The following is a 19,725-nucleotide window of genomic DNA, read 5'->3' on the forward strand; positions in this document are numbered from 1 at the left end:
CAACACAAAGGCAGTCCTGCTATATGTGCAGACGGTGTTATGTATTCCTGCTTCAGTACTTCTGGTGGACAGCATTCTCCTCTGAAATCCTTAGCTCACATGGAAGGTATTCTGGTCTTTCCTCTTCTTGCTTGTCTGAAGAATTTTTTAAAGCCCACATTGAAAATAATGGCCCTAATCTGCTCTCAGTCTAGATACTTGCCACCTCTGACCTCCACTACCCGAAGTCCTCCCTGCTTATTAAAATGCACCGTTTCCTTTTTCTCCTTAAATTGAGAATATCACAGAGGCCTGACTTCTCAATCAGTTGTTCCTCCTAACTCCTTAGCTCAAACGGAGTCATCTTAATATCAGGTATTTTTTCAAGCATTGTGCCTGGGTTGTGCATTGGTTATTATTTTTTTAATTAATACACATATTTTTCTCTTTTCAACTAGGTGATGAACTCCTGGGGCTGAGGGACAAGGATTCTGTTGAATCAAAGGTTCTTTTATCCTCCATTGGCACCTAGAACATAACCATCAGAAAGACTATAAGCCATTGGAAACAGGTAGTGGTGGGCTGCTGGGCTTTTAGAGGCTTCCTGGAAAAGAATGAATTCAGACTTGTCAGCCTAATACTGTTGACCAGTCTAATACCTGGAGCTGAGCTAGGATTTGCTCCTGTCTTGGAATGGCTATATAGTTCATATGAAAATAGTAGACAAGAGATATTGTGTTTTTGTAACCAAGGTCTCAAGAAGTGTTTCACCATGACCTGTCATGAAATCTGGACGCTGAGAAGGGCTCGTTGCCTGGGACTACTGCAGAAAGCAAGGGAACCCCAGCCCCGTAACGAACCTGGACTGAAGAGACTCTTGGGTAGAGATGATGGGGAAAATCCCATGTGGAAATCCAAGGAAACATGAAGCTGCAAGATCTTGGAAATTTTTGTCAAGTGGACCAGCTTTTTTGGAAGACACAATGCCTTGAGAATATGGCAGTGAGTATTTTTGACTGCTGCACAGGAGTATCTTTATTAAGTGGTATTTTCAATTTAAGGAGAAAAAGAAAACATGTTGCATTTTAATAAGCAGGAAGGACTTGGGGTAGTGGAGCAGGGAGGTGAGTTGGCAAGTGTCTGCTTTAGACGAAGAGTCAATAGGGTGGTGTGAGGGTTGTTGTGGAGGCGGAAAGCACTATAAGGATCCTGGTAGGCCTGCCCATGTTAGGTAAATCAATGAATTATACAGTCATTGAGTAGTGAAGCTGGGACTTAAACCCAAACAGATGTCAGCCCCTAACCTTATGTTCTCGTCTGGAATACCACTCAACTGATGAGGCGGGATGAACTCCTCAGGATTGAGGGTTAAGAGAGAAGTAGTGAGATACTCCATTGGTGGGATCTCTAAACCCAAGAGCTACTAAATTTGGAAATCTGTCCAACCTCATGCATGAAATCCCCTGCTCAGCAGTGTCAACGAATGACCAGGCAGTCATCTTTCTTGAGTTGCTAAATGGAAGGGTGCATTCACTGCAGTCTTTCAGTGCTTGTATTACAAGAAAAGTACCCACTGTATTTCTGACCATGTCATCGTCTCCTCAGCCAAGTTCTGTGACTCAATACACTAATTATGTTTCCTACAGGTGCTGGGGAGTCCTGGTGTGGTGCTGGCGATTAATGCGCTGGACTGCAAGGTTGGGTTGAATTGCAAGGTCCTGGATTCAAGCTCACCAGCCGTTCCTCAGATACCGTATACAGGGTGGCTTTGAGTTGGAACTGACTTGACAGCACTTAACAACAGGTGCTGGAGAGAGGACTGCCCTGTGAAGGACAGTACCTACAGAGGTGATTCTACTGTGATGGATTTGTCGAACCAGCTGAGACTTCACTGGTTTGGCAGATGTGACTGTGTTCTCCTTTGGCTTTAGTTATTTCAATAAGAACTGCTGGTCCGTATGTTCTTGTGCTCCTGATGTCCACATTGGATTCCCACAATCCCAAGCAGGAGCTAGTTTGATGGACAAGGTCTCAGTCTTGGAGCCTCTGCAGAGTCCAGTCAGCACACTCCAGCAGACTAGCAGCCTCAGTACTTGGGTCCTGACCATGTTCCTGTTGTCCCAGATGGTGAAAACATCTTTTATGTGCCTTTGGAAACAGAAAGCCGACCTTCAGTGATGCCTGGTAGACACACACAGAGCAAGACACTCAGGGATGGAACCTTACCATTGGTCTGAGAAGCCATTGTTTCCCATTCACTATCACAAGGACAGACCTCATCTTCTCTCCTTAGCTTTGAACTCCATCACAAATTTACCTCCCACACCAGTTTTTTCTGCCACAGGCATCTTCGGCCATTTAATGAGCTCGGCCTAAACAACACTGCCAGGCCCTTATGGGGATGACTTTTTTTTAGGGTGAGATCAGACACCATTGACAAATACCTGTTTCTGCAGCTGTGCATGATCCAAGGTCTTCAAAGAGCTACTCCTCTACTCCTAGGAGACAACTTACAGCTCCAGGATTTGATCCTAAGCTCACCTCACAGGAATCTTCAGCTGCAGACAACTTGGCCTACCTACTTGCTTCCTTGCTCTAGGAGAACCCAAGGAATGGAAGTTGGTGAGCTGTTTCTGAATTTCTCCTTTCTTTAAATCTTCACCAATCATTTTATTCAAAGAAGCAAACTCAAGAGCAACAAGACAGAAAGTAGCCTCTGAAGCCTTACCTAGTTGGATAGACAATAGGATGACTACCACACACCTGATTTTGAACAGTTTATTAAAGGAAAGGTGAAGCATCAGTTTCAAATTGTACAAAAGGAAAAAAACCTCATATTGCAAATGTACAATTTACAGAATTACTAGCAAAACCAATCAGGAGACACTGAAAATACAAAAATTGATTGACTCAAACTGAACTGGAAACCCATTGGAGTAGATATGAAGCCTTTCTTTGTTGCACGGTGATCTACGATTCTAAGTCAGCATGTGTTTCCCAGCAAGACTAGTCTGTGGGTGTGCCAGGGAAACTGCAGGGCTGCTCCCTGGCCAGACCCACAGGCAGGGCTGGAGTGGAAGCGTCCAGTCATTCCTGACCCTTCTCTTCCAGGGAAGCCCCCACTTCTAGAAGAAAATGACACCCCAGCCCCCCTAACTGGAGCCTAGGAATTGCTGATTTAGCAAATAAACTTTTTTTGGTGACCAAGTTTTTTCAAGAACTGTACAAATGTTGAGAAAAATCTGTTTTGTCTGTTTACTAAAGGATGAATAAAATCATCAATTTTGCTTTCCCTCACAAAAGGTAATCATTGAGTGTACAGATTTTTAAAAAATGCTTTTCAGTTTTGGTAAAAAGAGAAAGCCTCATGATTCTGTTGCAGTTACTTTAAAAACCAGCCCAGAAACAGCTGTGGATGGATAGGTTTGGAAATTCTGAGGCTTACTTTAAAAACCAGAAAGGAAGAAACTAAGTGGACTTGTAAAGCAACAATAGCAGCAAGTCATAACAATCTAAGGAGACTGTAACTCTAAACCACTGAAGACTGTCCTGAAGGCTCGTCATTTCTTTCCCGAAAAGAATTATTAATATGCACATTTAACACTGAGATGTAGCTGTATTTCAAGGTAAGCTTAAAAACTTCACCCTCTAAGCACAGACTTCTATGCAGCACATACTTCTATAATCGGTAAAATTAATTCACAAAATTAGCGCATAAGGGTTTTTAAGTGCATGGAAAGTAGACATATTTATGTTACACTTAAAATTACTTTTGAATGGCAAAGTGATTACTGTAGGATTTCTTGATTATCTTCTAAGAAAATGGAAGTCTGTGTAATTTGAATTTGGCAGGGCATGAAATAAGTGGTAAAAACAGCAAACCGATAACTTCAGAACCATTTGTTTTACTGAGAATACTTTATTTGCTGGTAGAAGTTGCTAAAAATGCACAGAACAAATACCAATAGAAAATGTACTGTATTTGCCTCTCCCTGGTCTATATAAAATGAATGGTGCACAGCATCTGTTGGAAAAATGGCTGCAGGGACATTTCTTATTTATGCCCCTTATAAATAAAAATAAACCTTTTTATTCAAGAGTATATAAAATCTGGGAATTATATCCATCTCCACAGAGGGTTTGTGGGTTTTGGCAGAGATGCACTAGACCCGAATATCATCATTTTTCCAATGTTTTCCACATTTCTGTGCTCCACAAGGTCAACCAAATCCAGTGAGCTCCAAAACACTCTTCGGCAATTAGGATGAGCTGCTTACTCGTAGGTTTAATAAAAATGGTTAGCTTTTAAAACATAAAAAGGCAAAATGTTAAAACGGTTTTTAAATTGTACAACAGGAAAATAAAGTTAAAAATATTTTTTTTTTTTTTTTTTACTCAGTGCTGAGTTTTCATAAAACAGATGTATAACAGTGTTTAATCTTGACCGCTGTTTTTAAAAATTTAAAATTTCTTCCTCCCTCCAGAAAAACACTCATCTGTATCTGGGCTAAGTCCAATGTTAGGACACACATGATTTTTCCGGTCAGTCTTTCTGAGGTGACGTTTGCCAGCCTTCCCCTGTACACATGCTCCTCCTCTTTGTCACTGCAAAAAGGGATTGACCTCTATCATTTGATTAAAAAACAAATCAGATCACATCAAAAGTGTTTTTTCCCCATACAAGCTATCACAGTATATAGGCCTCTAGCTCTAAATAATAGAGTTCCAGATTTGTAAAATTTCTTCAGACTTCAGAACATAGGCATTCCAAATCCCTAGGAAAATAATGAGAAAAAATGATCAATTTCATACATAAGCAGGACTTGGAAAACCACAAATAAAAGCCAGTAATAAGGTATCATTTACTGAATCGTCTTCTATGATAGCTGCAGAGTCAAAGAAGTCTGGCCTCAGCTCAGCTCGCTCTCGCCGGTTTCTAGAAGGGGGCTGGAAAGAGAAGTCAACACTTAGTTACTGTCCAGAGATATATTAAGACAATGCCAGCATCAAAACTATTCAGAACTGTTAAGGATCAGTTTTGAAAGGAAAGAAAATTTGTTTTTTGTAACATTAAAAATTAAATGTATAAATTGAACATATAAAATGCATATGAATAAGTTTTGGGCCTACAGACATATAAAATTTATCAAATACAAGGTGACAAACTTCAGTGAATTCCCCAAAGCAGATAATGAAAAGCCACTGGTTGGGGGCAGGTGATGAAGGGAGGTGATGGATTAGGTGAGGTATCATCTTATCCATGGTCTTACATTTATTTTTTTACATTAGGCAAAACTGAAAACAAATGAAAGTAGTATGATGAACTCTCATCACTCAGTTTATTGTCCATAATTGGCTATTCTTGCCTCACTGAGTCTCCTCATTGTTTGATATTTTCCATGTGACTATGTAACTGACAAAAATGTTAAAAATGTAACTGCCATGCAGTTACTATTCCCAATACAATTAATCATTCTTTCTATCATCTACTCTTGTTAGTTGCTGTCGGCTTGGCTCTGACTCATGGCGGTGAATGAAATGCTTCGTGGTGTAAGTCCGAGTCCACTGTTGTAGCTGGTCCTCTCACTGAGGACCCCTTGTTTTCAGAGGGCCTTCTACGTTGGCAACATGATAATGTGTCCCAACTAAGTGAACTGAAGTGAGTCAAATCTTGCCATTCTTGATTCTAAGTAATATTTTAACTGTATTTTTTCTAAGCTTGATTTGTTCATTCTTTTGGTTGTTGTTAAGTGCCGTTGAGTTGGTTCTGACCCATAGCGACCCTGTGTAGGGTTTCCAAAGAGTGACATGAGTTTGAACTGCTGACCTTGTGGTTCAAATGGACTTTGTATAGTCTACGGCATTAACCAACAGCACCACACCATTCTTTTAGTGTTATTGTGAAGTCATAGTGACCCTGTATAGGGGTTTCTGAGCCTTGCATTTCAAATGGTTTTGCACTCTAGCTCATTAACCCACAGCACCACACCAGGGACTCCATAGTAGCCACAATATAATCAATATTCTTTTTTAACACATCAGCTCTTTTTTTCTTCCTTTTTCATTATCCAACTTTCACATGCATGAGAGGCAACTGAAAAGACCACAGTCTGGATCAGGCACACCTTAATCATTCAAAGAGTCATCTTAGTTTTTTAAATCTTTAAAGAGGTCTTTTGCAGATTTGACCACTACAATATTTCTTAACTGCTGCTTCCATGAACCAGTCTCATTTATCATCCAATTTAGACTCAAATTTTGTTACCTCAGATTTTTTTTTTTTCCCCCTAACAACCAGAAATTTATTCTCTGCAAGTCCAAATTCAGAGCTCTTAGGAAGGCTTTCTTTCTCTTTGTCAGCTTTGGGCAAAGGTCCTCATCTCCCTTTTCAGCATCGGTATCAGATTATTTTTGCACTGAACAACTAAGGTCCATATATGGCATACAGTTGTTATGTTGGAACATAGTGTATATTGTCAAACTCCAGCTTGTAGTCCACGAGGCCAGATACACATGCTGAAAGATGTATTTGGTGTGAAACCCTTCTAACAAAGGGAATAAGAAACCAAGTTTCCACTGTCAGAATTCAAAATATGAATGCTATAAAAGTTGGCTTAAAAACCACAAATGAACACTGATCTATCTGTGCTGCCACCTCCACACCTCTCCTCCAGAGTTCTGAGAATGGGAGCATCACCTTGCACCAAGGTCTTCCCATATTTTTTGTGTGTAGAGAAAAAACACCTTGTCATTACAAGTATACACAGAACATACACCAATTCAATGGTTCTACATGTACAATTCAGTGACCGTGATTACATTCTTCAAGTTGTGCCTTTTCTGAGTGGTTCCTCAATAAAACTTGATAGGCCTATCAGTTGTATAATACAGCAGATGATCCTGGCCTTCCATAAGACCCTGCTATTCCAACCTGCAGGCTGCCAGCATCAGCAATCTCATAGCACCTTCCCAACCTACTGCCACGGTACCTAGCTTGATGCCAAACTAAGGGAAACACAGTCAACAAAACAATCCTGAGATACCCAGATCTACGGGTGACAATGAAAAATCACCAAGGTTCCTAGCTGATCTTTCAAGTTGCTTTAGTCCCTTCGATCCCATCTTCTTGTTTGAGTGGGAGGTTCCCAATCATAGCAACCTTGTATTGGGTTTCTTTGAAGTGGTAGAGTTCGTAAAAGAGCCTAATGCTCAAGGCAGACCTTTTTTTATTATTATTAAGTTAAATTATTATTCCATTTCTCATGGAAATAGAAGTGTCAATATACAAGACCTCTTTAAAATGTTGAAGAGCAAAGATACTCAAGTTTTTCAATTGCTTTATATGCATGTAGAAGTTGGACAATAAATAAGGTAGACCTTAGAAAACGAGGCAGTTGTTCCTGAAGGCACTAGCCACACATTCCATTATCTTTCTATTCCTGACTCTCCTCCTTTGTTGCTCCAGGCAAATCAAGACCAGTTGTACCTCTGATGGCCACTCAGGAGTTTTTAAGACTCCAGGCAGCAATGAACTAGCAACAAAGAGGGAGACAAAGCAGAAGCCCTCCCATATTTTAACAGAAGGAAAATACTGAATTTTCTTACCAGATCAATAACCATGGTGTCTTCAAATTCTTCATTCATATCTTCTAACTGGCTCCGGGATGACATCATCACATCTTCAAAGATGGGCTCAGCATCATCCTCCATTAGACCCCGACTGATAGGAAAAATCAGAAAGCTGTTCAAACTCATTCAATTTGTAGTTATGGCTGTTTCTCAGATTAAATTTTTCTAACCAAGAAAAGCACACTTGAAACTACAACCTATATCTATACACAAACTATTATACTGAGTCGGCGGTTCAAGTTCGGCAGCTGCTCCTTGGAAACCCTATACAGGGTCGCTATGGGTCGGAATTGACTCGATGGCACTTAACAACAACAACAAAAAGATAATTAAGGATGATCCCTTTGAGTCAAGATTTCATATCGGGGAAGTAATATTATAGGTAATAATAATAGTATTTATTTAGCTAAAATTCTAAATGATTAACACTGTTATTATCCCAATTTTACAAATGAAGAACCTGAGACATAGAAGTTTTATAGTTTGCCCAAAGCCACAGCTGGCAAGTGGCAATGCTGGCGAGGATTGAAATGTTGAAAGTCTGAAAAGCCCATGCCCCGCCACCCCCACTTCCATTTAACTGTCTAAATAAAACATCAGAAAGACCCAGGTCACTTTACAAAATGCCCTGCATCACATGTATGTTATGGTAATTGATGTAACACTTACACAGCATGCCTGACTCCAGTCCTCACTTTCATGTAGTTTATTCCTGTTCTGTCCTTCCGATTTAAGTCTTCTAACTTCGGCTGGCCTAACCAAGAGATCTGCATCTGAGGACTAAGACAGGGTGCAATTACACATTTTATGTAGGCAAATGATGATTCGTGCTAATCAGCCCAATGCTGATCAGTTGGCTGTCCTTATCTGTACGTAGGAGAATTAACTGGAACAACAAATTCCAGAGTCACAAGTGAGATCTTTTTAAAAATGTGGTTCAAAAGTCAGAAAATGGACAAGAAAAGAATGTGGCCTACCCACATGAAACTGCTACTATTGCCAGATAAAAGGCTATTTGCTTACCCTGGGTGGGTGGTGGTAAAATCTCCATATAAGAAGAGCATGTATTCACTACAGCATTCTAAACACTACTGTCAAGAAAAATGATCCAAAACTGTTGATGACGGCAATTACTTCTCATTCATTAGAAGAGGATTCAGTGCCTCCCTTGTGGGGAGACATTTAAGAAGCAAGAAATTGAAGGTCTGCCCTTATCTGGCACCCTGTCTGTGGTCAGGGTAAAGCTCTTTATTCTCAGGCTGGCTTCAGTTTACCAGGTGTTGTTTCAGGGAGGTACAACAGTGAAATCAGAGTTCCTGGCCTAAATGAGTTTATAGTCTGTTTGTGAGGAGAGGTGGGTGGGAGGAAGGATAATAAAAACAAAATAATTCTAGCTACTGACAGGGGCTATTAAAAACAGGTAAAATTTGGAGGAGACAATAGCTGAATGGAAACCTAAATAAGATGGTTTTACAGTGATTTGGGAAAAAACCTGTTATGTTTACAAGTCAGAGAGAAGAAAGCCAGCATAGCTGAAGCATCGTCTATTACACAGAGTTGGCGTTGAAGGAAGGCAGGGGTCAGGTCATGTAGGTTAAGGCAGGAAGAGCGGATTGTATGTCTTAGGAGAGGCATGACAACCTGATGATGCTGTGTGCAGAATGGAAGCAGGAAGGAGCGACTGCAGACACTCACTAAGGTGAGGAATGATGGGGGCTCAGACTGATGATAAATGGTGATGCAGAGAATGAGCAGTGGGTGGATTTAGGATACATTCTGGGACAGAACCTAATGAATGGAGAATGACTAGACAAGACAGAAAAGATTCCAAAATAACTCCTGAATTTACTGATCAACTTGAAAGACAGTGCTGCCAATCACTGAGATGAGCACAGATAAGGATAGAAAAAAATCAATTCTGTGTAACTGAAATATTTGGAATTCAACTGATCAAACTAACCCCCACAGTATACTTGAATCCAAGAGCCCAACTATAGGCAGAGGACGGGAGGGCAGGATGGGGAAAAATGGGTTCCTAGTATGCCCCCTCTGACCTCTAAGTTACTTGTGCTGACTCCTTAAAGTGGGTATCTGCTCTTTCCCAAGGACTTCTTTTTTTTTCACACCTACCTTGGAGGGGAAACAGTAAATTGCCTAAGGAGATGCTTGTCTCAAGAAAAGCTATTAAGTGTTTATACTACCTGTCATCCATATCCCCCAAATTCTTGCTAGACTAGGAGTTTCTCATCTGCTTTTTAGGTTGCTGCCCCACTCGCTGAATAGCTAGCCCCCAAAAGGAACAGAGGAATCTTGGTGTGGTGCTGTGGGCTAATGTGTCAGACTGCAAAGTTGTTTGAACTGCAACGTTGGTGATTCAAGCTCACTAAGGTGCTCCTTGGAAACCCTATACAGGGTGGCTATGGGTCGGAATGGACTGGACTCAACAGCACTTACAACAAAAAGAACAGAAACAATAGTGGCCTGGAAATTGAGAACAAAGAAGGGTAAGAAAACACCACATTTTTGCAAGTCCTTGTGAGGTGATGTGGAGTCAGCTGCATGTTGGGCCAAACTCTTTAACTGAACTCTACACTTATTAGCACATAAACACTTGCAGAAACATGCCTCTTGAGAATCTTACAGAATGAGAGTTTAGAGATTTTGAGGAAATAGATCTGTTGCTTGAGTTCCTCTCTCAGCAACTGTCATTCATATGCAGGAAGGAGGGAAACAGCAGTGGATGCAATACATGACATGGGGCTGCTACCTTGATTAAACAGATGCACTGCAGAGGAAAGCAGACAGACCATAGCCAGAAGGGAATGACACTCAAATAAGGTAGAACCCAACCTATAAGTAGAGGGGTGGGCTTAGTGGTGAGGAGCCCCCCTCCCCTAATCTATGGGATGCTCATCTTAAGGAAAGCGCCATTTATCTGTTGAGTCTACTGACAACCTGACAGAAATGCTCTTGGCAAGTCCCCCAAAAGAAAGAGACTACCTGATGAAATGATAAGTCCAATAAAAACTAGTACTAAGTGAAAGTCTAACGTAAAGAGATCCGATAAATTGTACTTTGTGTCTGTGGCTCTTTTTTAAATGACCAACAAATTCATAACCTAACATTGCTATTGAGAAAACGAAAGTAAATGTTTTGAAAAAAATCTCTTAGAAAATATGCTCTGAATACTTTCCTATGATCATTTTACCACTTTAACAGTGAAGGTTTAATGCTAAGAACTGTAATTACTTACTTGTGTAAAAAGTCTGGTTCAGAGCCATGTTCAGTCTCGGGTTCCTGAATCTGCTCGCCCATGGGCCGGCTGTTCTCCCGCAGTACCGTGGAAGTGAGCTGTGGTGCTGGCAGGGGTCCAGGAGTCTGAATTGTGGTGTCAGTCCTATTTAGCCACGTGTTATCCAGACTTTCATCTGCAAAATTCCATTCGGGACCAAAGAATGTCATGTGATGGCGTGAACTCTGGTGGCAGTGAAAGCACAGACTCGAGTCTGTGGAGTCAGACTGAATCCCACTTCTACCACTGACCCATGACTTTGTGCAAATTATTAAATTTCCTTATTTCATTTGTCTCATATATGAAATGGAGATATCAGTCCTAACCTCATAGAGTGGTAAGAATTAAATTAGATAAGGTATGTACCCACTCAAATATTAGTCATTACATTGTCAACTTAAAGTACCTCCATCTGAAAATTCATTCATCTTAGCAGGAGAAGAATGAAGTCAGCCAGCTTTCTGATCTCTGGAAACAATATTAAAATTTGCATTTCTGACACCTCCCCAAACCTTCTGTTCTCAGAGGGGTCCCAGGCAGCAGCATTTAAAGCCTGGCTGACTTTTACTAAGAAACAACAAATATGTTTGTACAATTGGACACTGGTCACCAGAAAAATACCCCCAAGCCCAGGTTATGCATCTGGAGATGGCTTAGAGGTACTCTGGGTCTTTTTCTCACACCTCTGAGTTCTACCTCCTCAGGGAAGCCTACACTGACCACTCAAGCAGTCCATACTTAGTATCTCCCTAATTTTTAACAAAAATAGGATAGTTTATGCTCACTTAAGGACTTTATTGCACTGACAGGTGATGTGTCTGTGCATATGTTATTGTTAAGTGCTGTCGAGTTGGGTTCTGAATCATAGCGACCCTGTATAGGTTTTTAATAGGTACTGGGTTTTTGTTTTTTTTTTTCTCTCGAAGTTGACTTCTAAAGATTTGGGCAGATTTAAGGCATTGCTTATATAGAGTCTGACAAAATAATTACATAATCAAAAGTTTCTACCTATAAAAATTCTAAACGTTTTTATGTGTTTTTTCTATTTGAAGAATTTTACTCTAAAGTATGAATTCCATTGTTTTTCTTCCCCCTATTCTCAGAGATGGGTACACATTAGTTCATTTGCCATCAAGCATTGTACGTCTCATTTCCAATATTCTGCCTGACACCTGTGCACATTCTGGATGGCTTTTCTGCCCTCTGAAAACATACCCATTGTATGGTTACGGTCATCCCACTGATCACTTACTAAATCCCTTCTTAGTTAATTAACAAGTATGTGGTTCATTTTCTTTTCACACCAATTTTCAATCAGCATTTAATCAACTTTTTCTCTGTCATACTAAAATATTATGTCAGGAAAAAAACATAGTATCATTTAGGTTCTTAACTTATAATTCTTTCAGCTTCCAACTTATAATTCTTTCAGCTTCCTACTTAACATGTGATCTTTTGCAGACAATCTTTCCTGATCCATTACTCCCTGTATGGTCACAGAGGATCATACATGTGGCCCATCAGAGTACTTGACATGCTAATTGAAATTGCATGCTTCTTTGTCTCTTCTGTACTATAAACTCTTTTGTTAATACCTAACCTCTAGCTTCTTCTAGGCAAACATTTCTTGTAAAATTCCCATCTTCATCTCATATAGGTGAACTCTGCAACATAATGGTTCTAGGCATGCAGTCAATCTTAGTCATGGGTAAATTTCAAACACAAAGCAAGTTACTGCTTTTGTAATTTAACAGTAAACAATGATCAGATTAGGTTATATGGTCCATATGTTAAATATGGTTGAGTCATTCTGACTCATAGTGACCCTGTATGGTATTTCTAATAAGCAGCTGGTGACTTTGAACTTCTGACCTTAGCAGTTAATGTTAAGTACCGTCGAGTCAGTATTGACTTATCATAGTGAGCCTGTATAAGGTTTCCGAGGAGCAGGCTGGTGAGCTTGAACTGCTGACCTTGCGGTTCAAAGCAACGTGGCAGTCTAGTGCATTAACCCCACAGCACCACACCAGGACTCCTAGTGATTTAGTCCAGTGCTTTTCCTACAGCACCGTATTTGTTATTAAGTGCCATCGAGTTGGTAGTCCCTCCTGACAATATGTCCGAAGTATGAGAGATGAAGTTTGGCCATTCTGGCCTCTAACAAGCACTCTGGCTGCACTTCTTCCAACACAGATCTGTTGTGTTCTTTTGGCAGCCCATGGCATTTTCAATGTTCTCCAACACCATAACTCAAAAGCATCAATTCTTCTATGCCCTTCCTTATTCACTGTCCAGTTTTCGCATCCATGTGAGATTATTGAAAATACCATGGCTTGGGTCAGGCACACCTTAGTCTTCAAGCTGTCATCTTTGCTCCTCAACACTTTAAAAAAGTCTTGTGCAGCAGATTTGCCTAATGCAATATGTCATTTGATTTCTTGACTGCTGCTTCCATGAGCGTTGATCGTTGATCCAAGAAGAATGAAGTCCTTGACAACTTCAAACTTCTCTTCATTGATAAGAATGTTGTTTATTGTTCCAGTGGTGAGTATTCTTGTTTTCTTTACAGAGAGATGCATATAAGCTAGCTTCCTTTATTCTTGAAGATGATAAACTACTGCTCTCTTAGTGATTTATATAAAGGTGACCCTTGTGAACAATGTGGGTTTGAAATGTAGGGACCCACAGATATGCATTTTCCCCCCCTGTTGATATTTCAGTGAGCTCGAGTTATACTGGTTTAAAATTCCATGTGATGTATCTCCACATGAGCAGTCTAGCTCTCCTGGAGAGAGGAACTGCTCATGTGGAGATGATCAGGACCTCATAGTATTTAAGCCAATAATTGAAACTCTTGAACTCACTACAATACAATGTTGTGAGGTTCCAAGTCACAGCGACCCTATGTACAATAGAATGAAACACTGCCCAGTCCTGCACCATCCTCATAATTTCTTCTATGCTTGAGCCCACTGTAGCTGCCACTATGCCAATCCATCTTGTTGCGGGTTTCCCTCTTTTTCTGTTCCTCCACTTTACCAAGCATGATGTCCTTCTCTAGGGTCTGGCCCCTCATTCGATAAAAGTACAAAGTTTAAGAGACAAACAAAGTCCAGCTAGCCTGGCTTCTAAGGTGCATTCTGACTATACCTCTTCCAGTACAGATTGGTTGGTTCTTCTGGCAGTCCATGGAACTTTCAATATTCTTCTCTAACACCATAATTCAAATGCATCAATTCCTCTACAGTCTTCCTTATTCATTGTTCAACTTTCACATACATATGAGGCTACTGAAAATACCATGGCTTGGGTCAGATGCACTTTAGTCCTCAAACGGACATCTTTGCTCCTCAACACTTTAAAAGAGGTGTTGTACAGCAGATTTGCCTGGTGTGATTTGTCATTTGATTTCTTGATGGCTGCTCACATGACTGGTGATGGTAGATACAAACAATATTACAATATTAAGTTTTTAAACAACTTCAATATTTTCTCCATTTATCTTGATGTTATTTATTGGTCCAATTATCAGCATTTTTGTTTTCTTTACATTGAGGTGCAACCCAAATCAAAGGCTGTGGTCTTTGATCATCAGTAAGTATTTTAAGTCGTCTTTGCTTTCAGCAAGTAAGGTTGTGTCATCTGCATTTCGCAGGCTGTTAATGAGCCTTCCTGCACTCCTGATGCCACATTCTTCATATAGTCCAGCTTCTCCATACAGATTGAATAAGTATAGTGAGAAAATACAACTCTGGCACATAACTTTTCTGATTTTAAAGCATTCAGTGTCCCCTTGTTCTGTTTGAATGAGCACAATTAAGTGTTCCAGAATACTTATTCTCTGCCATATTTCCATAGCTTGTCATCCACAGTCAAAAACCTTTGCACAGGCAAACAGGTAGTTTGGAATTTATGCGTTCAGCTAAGATCCATCTGATGTCAGCAATGATATCCCACATCCTCAACTGAATCCAGCCTGAACTCTGGCTGTCCCCTGTCAATGTACTGTAGCAGCAGTTTTTAATTATCTTTACTAAAGTTTTACTTGCATGTAGTCTTAATACAATATAAAGTTGAAACCCCAAGTTATTCAAGGGTCAACCTTAAGTTATACAAAGATTTTCGAAGGTGCTACAGATTAGTGTCTAACTACTGCCAAGTGGCAGCATCGATGGACTCACGTGTGGCAACAGTAGTGAGGTTGGCCCAGGATCAGGCAGTATTTCGTTCTGATGTGATAAGGTTGCTATAGGTCGGCACCGACTCGATGGCGCTGAACAACAACAACAACCTCATTGTTCAAGGGTCAACTGCTATGCCTGTTTCTTCTGTGCAAAATTTGATAGAGACTAATTATTAACTCTTAAAGCATTTAGCCCAGTCCTTATCACCAGTAACTTCTTGAAAACACTATATATAGGGTTGCTATGGGTCAGAACTGACTTAATAATACTTAACAACAACAACATAATGGCACTGTAGGTCCAGCATTGGACTCTGAACCACAAGAGTGGCAGTGCACACCAACCACCTGTTCTTTGGAAATCCTATACGTGGTCGCTATGAGTTGGAAGCAACTTAAGCGCACCTAACATCATCTTTAGTATTACATGTACAAAGACCTGGAGAAAATGTATTAGAAATATAGAAAAGGGAGAAAATTACTTGAGGCAGTAAGAATTTCTACTTTGAAGCTAGCATCCCTCTATAAGTTAAGAGTAATTTTGTTTAAATAGAGCAAATTTCAGTCTTCTTGAATCTTTGAATACTTACTATTAATCAAATTTTCATGATAATTCCTGCTCTCTGTACTCAAAGGGTTATAAAACCACATTTGGCTATTACTGTTTTAATGTACAAAAAAATAAAATTATCCACCTGAGTGGTAGAAGTGGAAAGCTGTTTTGGTATGTTCAATTTGCATAAGAGGTCTGACCTCAATGTTCCAGTATTTCTTCTATATTAAGGATGAAGTTTAATAGCATAGCTTTATGTCAATTTTATTTTTAGTTTTAATGCATTAGAGGCATAGGGGCTACTTTTATAGACCCTTACAACTATTTCCTCTTTTTCTCTGTTCCTGGTTTCCTCTATTACACACTCCTTCAGTTCCTTTTTCCTTGATCCTTTTCTGTCCCACAGTCCACCTTTTTCTGTCTGAACCTCTCAGTGTATATCAGGAAATCATGTGCCTTGTCAAATTTGTTAAAGATCACCTTCCTATTATATGCCACTAGGTCTATCTCTATAAATAAAGCATGGTCTCCTGGTATAAAGGAAGACTTACCTTCCACTCGTTTTTTGTGAAGTGGGGGTCGTCCTTTCTTATTTCGTACCGATGATGTTTTGCTGCTGCTACTTCCACTGTTCACAGACATCCTATCATCTTCACCTCCAGTTACTAAGGAATTTCTGTAGGAGATGAGTGGAAGCCATACATCTTCCCTCCTTTCCATCATCTGCTCAGTGAGGAATTTCTCTAGGTATGAATGTCTAGAAATACAATAGAAGCAAGCAGTGATTTTCAAGGAAGCAGTTCACGCATCTCATTTATTTGTAAATAATCTGAGTCTCTCCACATAGGTTCTGAAGGATCCCTAAGAATACACATTGAACTGTTAACAGTTGTTACCCCTGTGAAAAAGGGTGGACAGAGAATTCAAGATTTTGCTTCATATAGGAGGGAGCTTCACAGCCCCCTTATTGTACTGGAAAAATTTTAAAGAAGAGAATGTAATAGTAATGCTTCTTCCTTTTTTTTAAAACACTAATGCTCAAAAAATCAGAAATTTGGCTCCAAAAGGCTACTGAATACAACTTATGAAATGGCTGAGAGCGAGATGCCGGTGAGCTCGGTGTACCTTCACTTCAGCAAAACAACCTTTTCAGTGGTGAAAATGATAAAAGGCAATCCTTTCAAGTCTCTGGAAATCACTCTTAGGGCTTACAGCAAATGCATAAATGTTCATTCCAAAAACTCTACTAAACTCAGAACAGTGAGCCTGCAGCATCTGAGATTCCGTCTTGTCCCCTACCCACAACTGAACTCTGTATTAAGGAACCTCCACTCCAGATGTTCTATTCTGCGAACGTGGCTAAGGGTGCAGAGAGATCTATTTCCCTCTAGATCCCAGTGTACGACTATCCTGGCATCTCTTAACCTCCTCAGTCTTCAGTCTTGTGTTATACTTAGGGAAGAGTGAGGAAGAGTGAGGCACCTTCTTCTCCCACACTTCCCCCACTTCTGGTGTGAAAACTACTCCAGGCAGTGTAGGCTGAGGGGTGGGCGTATGTGTGTTCTGACTGCCTCTGCCTCAACTTCTTCGCAAAGCAGGAGTTTCACATTGTAGGGGCAAGGTGAGAACCAGGGGGCAGAGGGATATTACTCAGTGGCATAGAAGTTCTGCCAAGGAGCTGAGGTAGGCCATAAAGATGAGGAGCTCTACCTGAGGGAACGGACTTAATTTGGAATAGTGTTTCTTACCTAAAAATATTTTGCCTAATGAAACGATATAGGATAGAATGAATCTAAAACTAATGTTCTCCCATGTAAACTGTCACTCAATACACAATAAAACATTAAAAAAAAAAAAATTGCCTAAAGGTGTTGAAAACAATGGAGATCTTGGAAGGAATTAAGAGGGTGATATTAGCTCTGTGATGATAGTAGTAACAGTGAGTGAAAGAGCATAACAGACAGAAATTGACTATAATCAGGAAAAGAGAAAGCCAAGTCATGGTCAGCCTGGAGTTGCTAACCAGTACTCACTCAAGGGCAAACAGAGAGCATGATGGAGCAGATTTGAAAGCATTCCAGCAGAGAGACAGATAAACTGAAAAGTCTCATTGGCACAGCTTTAGGACAACCTCTGAAAAATGAAGGCTGGGCGATAAGCTATTCTAACACAAAGAGAATTTCTCAGAAGTTAAGCTTCAAAAAACAAAACAAACCCAAATTACCTTTCCTTGATAGTCTGGGAGACTGTACCCTCTTCTCAAGAACACTCAGAGAGGTAATGCCAAGGTATGCAAACTCCCTGAACAATTCTGCTAGCTGTCTTCAAACCACACACAAATAAAAAGATTCAGTTGGTAAAAAATCTAACTGGATAAGAGGGCTTAAGCACAACCCTTGACCAAGAAGTGTCTTACACTAAACAATGGACAACCCCTGGGTTCTCAAGTCACAAAATAAAAACAAAAAATGGTCTGAAGAGGTACATCAGATGCTGTGCACTGTAGGGAAAATGGACTTCACAGAGTTCATTTATCCAAACCACTCAGCAAAAAACAGGACCAAGAAAATATCACCACCAACTTCCAGTTGGGCAGGGATCCAGAGTAGCTAAATTATTATTTTGGAAAATACAATATTTGTAATTCATTATCTCAAAATGTCTGACTTTCAGCCCATGCACAGAAACAAGGAAGTGTAACAAAGATGGTCCATCTTAAAGAATAAAGGGCCCATGACATTGCTATTTGTTGATTTCCCTTAGCAGCAGGGAGGGACCTATGTCTCTGGAGTATGTGAACAGGACAAATTGGGGTGGGGTGGGGAGGAAAAAACCTGTTCACTAGGAACTTTAAGAATACAGCCATATAAGGCCATAGACTCTGTCTGGGGAAAGATTGTTAAATCAGTGCGGGGGAGATGACGGACCTTCTCATAATAACAAACTTCTTGTCCAGCCAGCCATGTGGTGCATCTCTGCCTATTTCCTCTAGGGTAAGCACCCAATTTTGCAAAATTGAATAAAGAAAGCCTCACTCGCTCGCGCTTTAATGAGTATAGATTGGATTTCTTGCACGTGTGTCACTAAGCACTCATGACAACTCCTTGGTGACCTCATAACCAAGAGGGACTGAGGCAGTACTGACAACATTTCCCATGTTATAAAAACTGCTTTTGGGGAAAAAAAACAACACACACATAATCATATCAATTGATGTCGAAAAGTCATTTGACAAAACCTAACACCTATTTCTGATAACAATCAATATAATAGGAATAGGAGGAAAATTCCTAAGCATTATTAAAGGCACACATATAAAACCAACAAGGAGCTTTACAAGCTGGGCTGCTAACCACAAGGTCAGTAGTTTGAATCTACCAATCGATCCACAGGAGAAAGACGAGGCTTTCTGCTTTCAAAAAGATTTACATCCTCAGAAACCCAATACAGGGGTGGGCACACAACCATCACTACTACCATAACAAAACCAACAGCCAACAACAGAACTCTGAATGGAGAAATAACTGAAACATTTCTCTTGCGAACAGGAACCGGACAAGGATGCCCTTTATTACCAGGAGTGGAAAAGCAAAAGTATTACTTAAAAAAACAACAACAAAGTGGGAGGACTCTCACTTTCCAGTTTCCAAACCTACTACAAAGCCACAGTAGTCAAAACAGCCTGCTACTGGTACAGTGAAAGGCACAAAGATCAGAATTGAGAATTCATAAGTAAATCCATCCATCTATGCTAAGTTGATCTTCTAAAAAGGGCCAAAATGCACTAAACAGGGAAGAGATTGTCTCTTCTACAAGTGGTACTGGCAAAGTAGAAATCTATTTGCAGTAGAGTGACATAAGACCCATATCTTACACCATACATAAAAATGAACAAGAATTAATAAAGCCACCAACAAACATATGAAGAGGTGTTCATGATCACTAGCCATTAGAGAGATGCAAATCAAAACAACAATTAGATACCATCTCACACTAGTAATAACAGCAAAAATAAAAAAATCTGAGAACAATAAATGCTGGCGGGGATGTGGAGAGACTGGGACACTCCTGCATTGCTGGTGGGACTGC

At 40.2% G+C, this 19,725-nt stretch overlaps 1 protein-coding gene across 2 annotated transcripts in view; it reads right to left on the reverse strand.

Moving 5' to 3' along the window:
* Positions 1 to 2,742: 2,742 nt before the first annotated feature.
* Positions 2,743 to 19,725, reverse strand: part of STAG1 (stromal antigen 1) — a 469,676-nt gene continuing 452,693 nt past the window's right edge. Inside the window, exons 28-33 of one of the 2 annotated variants that reach the window (XM_006846604.1) lie at positions 16,188 to 16,393; positions 10,862 to 11,036; positions 8,278 to 8,388; positions 7,585 to 7,699; positions 4,846 to 4,926; positions 2,743 to 4,754 (exon numbers count right to left, since the gene is read on the reverse strand). In XM_006846604.1, coding sequence (XP_006846667.1) covers positions 4,731 to 4,754; positions 4,846 to 4,926; positions 7,585 to 7,699; positions 8,278 to 8,388; positions 10,862 to 11,036; positions 16,188 to 16,393 — 712 coding nt within the window. In that variant the 3' untranslated portion in view covers positions 2,743 to 4,730. The remainder of the gene's footprint in view (positions 4,755 to 4,845; positions 4,927 to 7,584; positions 7,700 to 8,277; positions 8,389 to 10,861; positions 11,037 to 16,187; positions 16,394 to 19,725) is intronic. The other variant, XM_006846603.1, reaches the window with a different exon arrangement.

The sequence above is a fragment of the Chrysochloris asiatica genome, unplaced genomic scaffold (assembly GCF_000296735.1).
Source record: "Chrysochloris asiatica unplaced genomic scaffold, ChrAsi1.0 scaffold00028, whole genome shotgun sequence".
Lineage (NCBI taxonomy): Eukaryota > Metazoa > Chordata > Mammalia > Afrosoricida > Chrysochloridae > Chrysochloris > Chrysochloris asiatica.